Here is an 11175-nt window from a genome sequence, read left to right as displayed (position 1 = left end):
ATTTGTTGTTTCTTGTCGTCTATGAAACTGTAGGCCTGTTTCTGCATCATCGTGATGAGTATTGTGGCAGACAGTGTGGCTAATGTTAGCCTGCAAAACGTGGCTGGCTTGTGTTGTGAAAGTTGAGTCACATGCAGTGATGGAAGAAGTACAGTACTCGCACTGCAATGTAGATATAGTCTGTTACAAGTTGAAGTCCCGTATTCAAAATGTACTTGAGTAAAAGTACAAACGTAGTTTTTTACACCACTGCTCACATGTTTTTAAACTCAGCATTGTGAATGAAATTAGCCGAGGCACTGTCTGGACAAATACAAACCTTCTCTCTTTGTTTTATCTGACAACTACCACAGCACTCCTGAGTGTTTCAGACAAGACTGGACTGCTCGACTTTGCCAAAAGACTGGTGAACGTGGGTCTGTCTCTGGTTGCTTCTGGTGGCACAGCCAAAGCACTGCGCGATGCTGGACTGGTTGTAAGGTGGGTCATCCTTCTACAGTGGTGGGAAAAAGTACTCAAATGTTTTACTCACGTAAAAGTATCAATACAACATTGTAAAAAGTCTGTCATTCAAAATTCACTTGAGTGAAAGTACAAACGTTTTGGCATAAAAATGTACTCAAAATGCTTTCAAAATGGCTAAAATGCATATACACTTATGAAAATGGCAGATCTACAAGCTCACTGAGCTTGTAGATTGACTATTTTCAAATTGCCAAAGTGTATATATAGGCTATATATAGGGCTGAAGTGGTTAATTAATGTTTTGTAATAATAATCAACAAAGTAACTAAAGTTTTCAAATCATTGTTGTGGAGTAAAAGTACAATATTTGCCTCTGAGATGTAGTGGAGTACAAGTATTGAAAAATGGAAATACTCTAGTAAAGTACCTCAAAATTGTACTTAAATGCAGTACTTGAGTAAATATACTTAGTTACTTTCCACCACTGTCCTCCTAGATATAAACTATATTGATATTGTACCGGGTCCGTTAGGTAGGCATGCAGTATGAATAACTGACTGCTAATCAGTGGCCAGTGGCAGTCACTTTGATCTATGGCAAGGCAAGTGAAGTTATATTATAGCACATTTCAACAAGGTAATTCATTGTGCTTTACATAAAACATTAAGCAAAAGATCGGGATTATAAAAGGACATTTGAATTGAGCAAAAAGATGAGGGGGAAGATATTGTAAAAAATAGAATATCCACGTTTCTCTCCTTTTTGTGGCAGGGATGTTTCAGAGCTGACTGGACACCCAGAGATGCTGGGAGGCAGGGTGAAGACTCTGCATCCTGCGGTCCATGCAGGTATACTGGCCAGGAACACCCCGTCGGACACAGCAGACATGGAGAAGCTGGGATACAGCTTGGTCAGGTAGAACACATCTTGGATGTAAAATGCTCTTTCTGCATAATTTCCTTAGATATTAACACAGACTCTGACAGCTCTAGGCTCTAGCGAAGTTGGTTAGAGTACCGGCTGTGGTGTAGTGGAGTCACGGAGGCATGCCTAACAAATTAACTTAGTGGTTAATTGAAAGACTGCTGTCCCTACAAGCACGTCTTGTGACTCTTCTTGTTCAGTGTTGGGTTGTGAGGATATTGGAAGTGCGAAATAACCCATTAAGGCCTGAGGCCGATTCTACAGATGCTTTCTAAACCAGTAGTTCTTTCAAGATTTTTCAAAAGTGTTCAAAAATAGCAGATGTACAAGCTCGTATTTCTGCACATTTTTGAATAGCCAACGCAAAAATCTAAAATGACATGCTTTCTCGGTTTTAATGGGATAATATGCAAAACACAGTTTTTAAGGATAATATAACATTAATATTACACAATTGATGTTAAGAAAATGACCTTAATCATTCAATTAAAACCTTAAAATTTGTTTTCATTGTGATACACACAATAGATTCATCATTAAAATAAACAACTCTAAAAATGCACCCTGCCAACCAAGATTTTGAAGTGAGCCCCCCTGATCCACATAAGTTTGGGAACCGCTGCCCTAGAGGTATCTAATTGGTCCATACAGGAGCTTCTTTGTTTGCCGAGTGCATGTGGAGGGTGGAGGTTAAGTTGGTTATCAGGTTTTTTTTTTACTGAGAAATAAGTATGGGATGCATGCGTTTTGTGAAATGGCCTGTTAATAATGGACCAGTTGCTTGTTTTGATTAATATTATCATATGACCCCCAAGTCTCAAAGGCTTTTTGAACTGATTCACTTTGATCTGAGTTCTTACTAAATGGACATTTAACAAAGATGCATACAGTAAAAGATAACATGCCTAAAGTTAAACTACATTTCGTTGATGATTGTGTCAGTATTTCTGAACATGAATAACCCTCCCAAAGCTAAAATCTGAAAGATCTGTGAGAACATGGGGAAACATTTTCTGGAGCTGGCCAAGTTGATTATTGCACCTCTGATGGGAAATGTTTGCTCTTTGCACTTAAATGATTGGAGGATTGTGTATTGGCTGTATTGAGAACAGCTCTGCAGCTGAAATGGTGGGGCAGCTTTCACATGCAAAACACTTTTTAATTTTTTTGTATATTCTCGAATATTTGGATTGGCCAATCACGGCATTCTGCGGTCAGTTATTTCTTGATCGCAGACCGCTGTGTTCAGTAACAGACCGTTCGCAATCCGCTCATTCACAACACTTCTTAAAGGGGAATTTTGGACTAAAGTTTTCTTACCTTTTCTATGACGTTATGATATCTTAGGATGAATGGTACAGTAGAAAAATTTCATAACTCCACCCCTGAGCCGCCACAGCTTAAAAGGTGCGCGGATAGGCCTTAGGTTAGATCACATATTTTAATAGCTTTTTTTTTTTTTTTTTTTTTTGAGATCTGACGTTCATAGTGACAGAACACTGGCCCTCATTTATCAACGCAGCGTATAAACCGGCTTATATTTTTCCATATATTCGGCGTACACCAACGTCAAAGTCACATTTATCAACGGATCCTACACAGCCAATCCTGGCGTACATCAGGTCGGAGCTTTGATAAATCTCACGTCTGAAAACGAGCGTCATTTAAATAACACGCCCTTAAATATTCTCAAAACGCCCCGATTTTACGACATGAAGAAGAATCAGAATACGACCAAAGACATCAAAAGCCAATAAGAAAGAGTTTCCCCCGATCGCCTCGCCTCGCTGCCTGTCAAGTCACACACACACGCACACGCACACGCCCAACTGTGTCTTTCATGTAATCCGTAGCGGTACAATCTTTGTCACTTAGGCTTGTAGCCTACATGAATGACATATTATGATACCAATCACATCGCCATGAATGGAATACGTTTGTATATTAATTTATTTAACCCATACCGAGCAGTGCACAAGCAGTCATGTAGGATATTCCCCGTGAGACTCGGACGGGCGGCAGTCATTCCGCGGCAGTGATTCCGCCACGTTAATAAGAGATTGGAGCGTCGGGTTTATATCCTTAACCCAGTCAGGTTGTAGACTTCGTAACTCTCTATGACATAACTCCATAACATAGGACAAGTTACTGTAAGTTTGTACACCTCACTGTCCATGAAAAGATCGTCGGCAGTCCCGACCGCGGGACTCCCGAGTCCCGACGCAAAAGCGCTCGTATATTTTGAAAATAGCAGATCTACAAGCTCACAACGCGTCGCGATGCGACCCGTTTTTGAGCTTGCAGATCTGCTATTTTAAAATAGCCAATGCAACTGAATGACTGTTAAAGCAGTTTGTTTAAATTACTTTATAAAATGTTATATTTTCACAGGGATTAATTATTAGTGTGTAGATATACATTTAGGAGTGGATTATGTGTCCAGATGCCTGTCAGACAGTCAGACAATGCTGCTCCGCAGGTCTAGAATGGAATAAACGGGCGCAGCCAACGTCAACAACTGGTCTCGACCAGACGTGAGATCTCAGTGTACGGTAGGATGAAGCCCACGTCAGGATATATTGATAAATGCCGAAAGGTGCGGTGATCTCGCTCTACGCCCATTATTTGGGCTGCACCGCGTTGATAAATGAGGGCCAGTGTCCCCAAAAAAAAAAAAAAAAAAAAAAAAAACAGAAGTCTCGCTAGACGAGATTGAAATCTCGAGATTTCAATCTCGTCTAGCGAGACTTCTGTTTTTTTTTTTTTTTTTTTTTTTGGTTGCATAGTGTTCTGTCACTATGAACGTCAGATCTCACCAAAAAAAACTCGGGTGGAGTTATGAAATTTTTCTACTGTACCATTCATCCTAAGATATCATAACGTCATAGAAAAGGTAAGAAAACTTTAGTCCAAAATTCCCCTTTAACTGGAGAAGCAAATGGACTATTTTATTTAGCACAAGCAATGAAATAATTTTTAAATTAATGAATTCATTCATTTTGGTTGTACTTTTTTTTTGCAATGCAATAAGCAGGGTAATGAATTAATTATTGAGAGATGAACCATAACAGGGTGACGCAGGACCTTGAATCATCTTGTCTGAGTTTATTTGTCATAATAATGACCGCCTCGCTGTTCATTATTCCTTACATATTATAAAACTACATGTTGTAGCACAGCACAAGTGTAAAATCTGTTTGTGCTTGTCCTTATAGGGTTGTGGTGTGTAACCTCTATCCATTTGTGAAGACTATCTCTAGCCCCGATGTTACAGTCGAAGATGCTGTGGAGCAGATTGATATTGGTGAGTGGTGATGAATGTGTAGGTGTGTGTGTGTGCGTGCGCATGTGAGCTTGTACTGCATATAATACTGTGTGTTCTGTGTTCCTAGGTGGTGTGACTCTGCTCAGAGCAGCAGCTAAGAACCATGCCCGTGTCACTATTGTGTGTGACCCTGCTGACTACTCATTGGTTGCCACAGAGATGGAGGGTTCAGAAGGCAATGACACAACCCATGAAACACGCAGGACGTTGGCGCTCAAAGTAACAACATTTAAACTGTTAAAATTTTGTCTTCGTTTTTGTGTTAATTCTTTGGCACATTTTCATGCAGGAGATTTTTGTCTCCCTCTGTTTCCAAGTGCAGAGAAATAATTGGCATTATCTGCTCAAAATGCAGTCTTAAAGGGAAACTTGGAACTTTTAACCTAAATCCTATTGTTCTGATGTGCAGATTTTCATATAGATATAGATAGATAGTGGGACAAAATACACTGTCTTCGGTGTATTGTAGCGCATGTAAATGCACACTGTAAGGCGCCTTGGATAAAAGGCACTATAGACATTCAGAAACGTAAGTAGGTCAGTGGCTCTGGTTCAAAAGTCAGTGAATTTGGTCAATAAGTTGACTGCCTTCAAATAATCAATTGTGACCAAGTAATGCTACTGAGACTTTTATCATGGATGGACCTCAGTCATAAGGTGCACTCACTGACCCTGAGGAATTTTAGCCCCTCTCTTCATTTACTCTATTTTTATTGTGTTTGCCCTAGAGTGAGGGTCAGTGCAAAACAAAGTCCTAGACAGGTCTTTATCGCTAGTGTGTGGAGTCAGTTTATCTCCTGCCTTTCTACCTCTGACCTTTTACCTCTTGGTTTACCCATAAGCTGCATGTTGAGCAGAATGGATATACATTTTAACTTTTTTTAAAACCACCCCCACCGCACCCCACACACATACACAAACACACAAATGTGTCCTTGGATGGTCTATATCTGTATAAACGGTACACAACAGAGAAGTACTTCATTTGTAACAAACCCGATTTTAACAAAGCTAAATCGTCAACTGGTAATATCAAATAATGACTAAAAGTTGATACTACTGACTGGTCAGTTGGCTCAGCTGTAGAACACAATACCTTTCGTCAGCCTGTTCTTTGTGTACATAATACTTTCTATGCTTTCCTGCTCAGGCCTTTACACACACAGCACAGTACGATGATGCCATCTCTGAGTACTTCCGTGGCCAGTATAGCCGTGGTGTTTCCCAGCTGTCGCTACGCTATGGCATGAACCCCCACCAAGCACCTGCTCAGCTGTACACACTGCGGCCTTCTCTCCCCCTCACAGGTACAGCACGGACAAACTGAAAAACTAAACTTTGTTTAGAAAAGTTAGACTTTTTGCATGATTATAATAAAGATTAATGAAGCAATAATAGTAATGTGTTATTCAATTGTATTATATTAAAGCTACAGGTCAGTTGTCTCTTGTTGATGTCCATTTGCTCGTGTGACAACTATCCATTCTTCACGTTGCATATCATTCCCTTTTTCAGTGGTCAATGGCTCTCCTGGCTTTATCAACCTGTGTGACGCACTCAATGCCTGGCAACTGGTCAGAGAATTAAAGACTGCCTTGGGCATGGCTGCTGCAACCTCCTTCAAACATGTCAGCCCTGCTGGTGAGAGAAACGTAGGCATTAGAATGGATAGTTTAGCAGTATGATACCCAGCATGCATGTGTGGAGACAAACAAACCCCAATCTTAGTTATTAACCTCTCTCCCAAAATCCTACTTGAACCACTTTTCACCCTTGTGTCCCTATTTTGGTCATGACATTGTCCAAAAAAAAAAGAAAAAGGCGAACATAGCATATGATCTACAAGCTCACTTGAGAAGCACTAAGGGCCCGTACACACTGCAGGAGATTGGGTCCGATATTGCTGTCGCCGACATTTTTTGGCGCTCGCCGACAAAACCTCCCGATCTGACGCAGATCGGCCTTTGATCTGCGAGATAATGCTCGCTGTGTGTGAAAGGCACCGCGAGACGATATGGGCGCGATAATCCGCTCTGCGACGGCTTTCCGACCGTTTTCAGATAACTACCATGTTAGATATTCAGCTCTGTCTGGGACAGGACAGCAGACAATATCATACAATATGAACGGGGCTGCGACCACCTTGCGAGGAGATGCACGCTACAGCCAATGAGAGCACATTACAGCCACCGTGGCTAGGGGGGCGTCGCTGGATCTGACCACAACAAACAGTCCCTACCGCAATATTACCGTCCAGTCCTGTATTAAGTTAACATTATAAAACAAAATTAGAGAGTGAGCGAGCCTGGTGGGCTGTTTATTTTAGAGGAATTGTACAGAGAGAGAGAGAGAGAGAGAGACACACAGAGACATAGAGCGAGAGCGAGCTCTGTGTGTGTGTGAGACGTGTGTGTGTATGCAGCATGTGCACGCTGTCTGAACAGCGTTGCCAGATGTTGCGAGAGAAATAAGCAACCAGGTCTATGAAAACAAGCCCAAGAAAAGGCCACTTGAGCACTTTAAACCTATTTACAAATACATTGGATATTTGAAAATAGCCGATCTACAAGCTCACAACGCGTCGCAGCTATTTTCAAAGAAAAATCTTGAGAAAATTGTGGAATATTTTCCAAATCCACACAAATCTTGTATGGGGGTCTATGATGGCACAACATATTTACAGAAGGGGGGTCTGCGGACAAATACATATTATGTGTTGTTTAAACCACTGGTTTAAACAACATTAGGAAACAAGGCCAAATAAGCAACTACACAAATAAGCCCAAAAAATGCACCCCGCAACAACCAATATTTACAAGCAACTCTACAGAAAAACAAGCCCAAAGTCGCTTATAATAAGCGGACATGGCAACGCTGTCACTGACCGCAGAGAGAGAGAGAGAGAGAGAGATAACTCTGGAGAGAGCATCCTAGTGAACTATCCTTCAGTGTGTCAGCCCTTGTCGGGGATCAATCCTGTTGTGAAGACCACAACGATATTATGACAGCCGATTTCAAGAAATACACTCCTGCAGTGTGTTATGCTTAACGATCAGATGACCCCCCGACCACGTTAAGGTCCTGCAGTCTGTACCTGCCTTTAGCTGGGTGATGCTGAAAACGGAACTTCCCTGTGGGATGAAATGGCTATTATTATTATTATCTCTAAACTAAGGCCTAAACTCACGCAGTCTCTGGCTGTTCGTGCAATGCATCCTGAGTATACTCCTGCAAACTGATCTCATTCTAAGTGTTGCCATGAGAGAAGTGCACAATACTACCCTGTAAGCAATCATGCATACCAATGAAAGCCATTCGGTAAACAAATTCATGCATTTCTTCTTCCTTTTGTGGTAAAGGTGCTGCCGTGGGAGTTCCTCTGAGTGAGGAGGAAGCCAAAGTTTGCATGGTGAATGATCTGCTGAAGGACCTCACACCGCTGGCCACAGCTTACGCCAGGGCTAGAGGTCAGAAGATGCCATATCTAGTAATGCCAGATTTTGCGGTCCGATGACCATTACAGATGTTTTGACAGAAACTTTGTAAATAAGTTAAAAATTATTTTTTTTAAATGTAGATTTGATTGCAGTTTCTATTTTTAACAACATATAAGCAAATAAACAAATAAACTGTGGTCAGATAACTGCCAATATATCAACCAAAACGATATATCGGTCTGGCTCTAAAATGTAGACTGCTGACTACTTCAACAGTAATTTTTTTTGTTTATCCCCGTTTTGAATTTGTCCTGACTCTCCTTTAGGTTCAGACAGGATGTCATCTTTTGGAGACTTCATTGCTCTCTCAGATGTGTGTGATGTCCCCACCGCCAGGATCATATCCAGAGAGGTTAGATTTCATATGTTCATTGTCCTAGTGTATGGAGTTTGACAGGCTTACGAATGAAATGCATATAAAAAGGTTATCCAGGTGACAACCTGCTGCTGCTTGGTGACTGTATATCTGGTGAACTGATTTCAGGTGTCTGATGGCATCATTGCCCCTGGATATGAAGAAGAGGCCCTCAAGATCCTCTCCAAGAAGAAGAACGGCAACTACTGTGTTCTTCAGGTGGGAAACAAAATAATGATTTCCTGTATGGTGATTTATTAATTTGGGGATGTGTTTTTTTTTGTTAAAGAGCCTTCTTCCTCTCTTAGATGGACCCAGCCTATGAGCCTGATGAGACTGAGGTGAGAGTGTTGTTTGGTCTCTATCTCAAGCAAAAGAGAAACGGAGCCCTCATCGATAAGGAGCTCTTCAGCAACGTTGTTTCCAAGGGCTCAGTGAGTATTTGATTCCATGTACAGCACTGGTTCTCAAAACATTTTCATGTCAAGGACCTCCAAATTAATATGTATTTGCCAATTGCCATTATCAAGGCAGTCTGCAGTATTTTATGTCAATCATGAGCCAATTTGTTCTGTGTCCCAATCAGCTCTCTGAGAACGCTGTGAGAGACCTCATCGTGGCCAGCATCGCTGTCAAGTACACCCAGTCCAACTCTGTCTGTTATGCAAAGGATGGACAGGTACATATTACCACGAGGATGGAGGGCAAAGGGTGTGGAATCTGAGGAGGAGTACGGAATTTAAAAAATATATATTTTTTGCCAACAGGTAATTGGCATTGGCGCAGGTCAGCAGTCTCGCATCCACTGCACTCGGCTTGCGGGCGACAAAGCAGATAACTGGTGGCTGAGACATCATCCGCGTGTTCTTTCCATGAAGTTCCGCAGTGGTGTGAAGCGGGCAGAGATGGCCAATGCTATTGACCAGTATGTCAGTGGCACCATCGGAGAAGTAAGGGGTGAACACACGCATGAACACAGAAACATACTTCACAGACTGGATGGGCAAGCGAGATGGAATTTAGGTTTGGCACGTCTAGACATATAATTTATGTCACGGACAAATTAAATTGGAGCATATGATATGAATTATGTGAACAATCAGTCCCGGTTTGTCTATTGCACTTGGAATTTGAGCGTAGTCAGAGCTCATTTAGTTGGCACATCAGATACAGATATGGCCTAATTACTTGTTTCCCATAACATTGCTGGCACACAAACCCTGGTGTTTGCCACTCTTTGCGTGGTTGTTTTCTGGCCAGCACTGTCCCCTGGCTCCAACATGGGACCGTCTTTGATCTTTTGGATAGTTCAGTGATAGCCCCATGTGACCCGGGTCTGATCCGCCAACTAACCCGTAACCACCAAGAAGGGTGGTTTCTATTTCAACTGTGATATATTTACATCTCCCCTTAATCAAATCGTAACATTTGGATTGGATAAGATGTGTGAATCGCTTAATGGTATGTTTTGAATGGTGGCAGGGCCCGGACCTGGAGTTGTGGAAGGCCATGTTTGAGGAGGTTCCTGAGCCACTGGCGGAGACTGAAAAGAGGAACTGGATAAGCTCTCTCCAGGCCGTGGCTCTCAGCTCTGACGCTTTCTTCCCGTTCAGAGACAATGTAGACCGCGCCAAACGGGTAAGCAACTCAATTTGCAGGCACTCTGGGCAGGTGAAACCCAAAGAAAAGTCCAGAGCATGAGAGATTAGATTAGTTCTTGTTTTCAATTCATACCTGTACTGTAATCTGTCTCTCAAAATTGTATTATACTTCTACTGTGCTCTCGCATGCCTTTATTCAAGTATGGACTGTCTTAACAACTATAATATGGGAGATTGAACCCTAAATAGCTGCTTGTGTAACCGACCTTGTTGATCCCCCACCCCTCTTGTCTCCGTAGAGTGGTGTTGAATACATTGCTGCCCCAGCGGGCTCCGCAGCCGACGAGGTGGTCATTAATGCCTGTAACGATCAGGGCATCACTCTGGTGCACACCAACCTACGTCTCTTCCACCACTGAACATCTCCCCACTGGTCGTCCTGAACTGCTGACATGTTTTTCTTCTCCCTAACATGCTTTTGCAACATTTCCTTAAGCTTAGACATTCCTATCTTAACACTGTGATGCACAAACACTTCATCCCTACACATAGTTACATTCCTGATGACTGTTACTGATTATTCAAAGCAATGTTCATGTTCTGCTGTGAAATTTTGAATAAATTCTCACTGAGAAGTACTTGTGTTGCATGTTGTTTTTTAACCTATGAGACTAGTGCTTTTTGTGTAGTTATCTATTATTACAATTGCCTTATTTCCGTTCTGCTAGCGCAAACCAGCTAATAGTGTTGCACTTACTACTGTATCTTCTCTTTGCAGTCACTCGCGGTAATATCCGTACATATTTCATTAATAATCATAAAACAATCTTAACCAACATGAAAAATAAATTGTGATGCGATCGTGGATTATTTGTGGATCGCCTCACATAAATCATAATATGATATTTTGGCCATATTGCCCACCACTATGAATAGTTATATCGGTGTGCCTATATATGGGCAACTTCTAGTACAGTACATAGGGAAGGTAATGCTGACGTAAAGGAC

The 11175-nt window shown here is 41.7% G+C and overlaps 1 protein-coding gene across 1 annotated transcript in view; it reads left to right on the top strand.

The window, feature by feature from the left end:
• atic (5-aminoimidazole-4-carboxamide ribonucleotide formyltransferase/IMP cyclohydrolase) overlaps window positions 1-10805 on the top strand; it is an 11025-nt gene extending 220 nt beyond the window's left edge. Inside the window, exons 2-15 of the mRNA XM_080426184.1 lie at window positions 354-480; window positions 1237-1380; window positions 4605-4693; window positions 4782-4933; window positions 5865-6021; window positions 6230-6355; window positions 8074-8181; window positions 8478-8563; window positions 8696-8785; window positions 8875-9000; window positions 9153-9245; window positions 9334-9516; window positions 10049-10204; window positions 10467-10805. Coding sequence (XP_080282310.1) covers window positions 354-480; window positions 1237-1380; window positions 4605-4693; window positions 4782-4933; window positions 5865-6021; window positions 6230-6355; window positions 8074-8181; window positions 8478-8563; window positions 8696-8785; window positions 8875-9000; window positions 9153-9245; window positions 9334-9516; window positions 10049-10204; window positions 10467-10586 — 1757 coding nt within the window. The 3' untranslated portion in view covers window positions 10587-10805. The remainder of the gene's footprint in view (window positions 1-353; window positions 481-1236; window positions 1381-4604; window positions 4694-4781; window positions 4934-5864; window positions 6022-6229; window positions 6356-8073; window positions 8182-8477; window positions 8564-8695; window positions 8786-8874; window positions 9001-9152; window positions 9246-9333; window positions 9517-10048; window positions 10205-10466) is intronic.
• Window positions 10806-11175: the final 370 nt, after the last annotated feature.

Source organism: Gymnoscopelus braueri, assembly GCF_963280865.1.
Source record: "Gymnoscopelus braueri genome assembly, chromosome: 1".
NCBI lineage: Eukaryota > Metazoa > Chordata > Actinopteri > Myctophiformes > Myctophidae > Gymnoscopelus > Gymnoscopelus braueri.
This window is presented reverse-complemented; position numbering and strand designations above follow the sequence as displayed.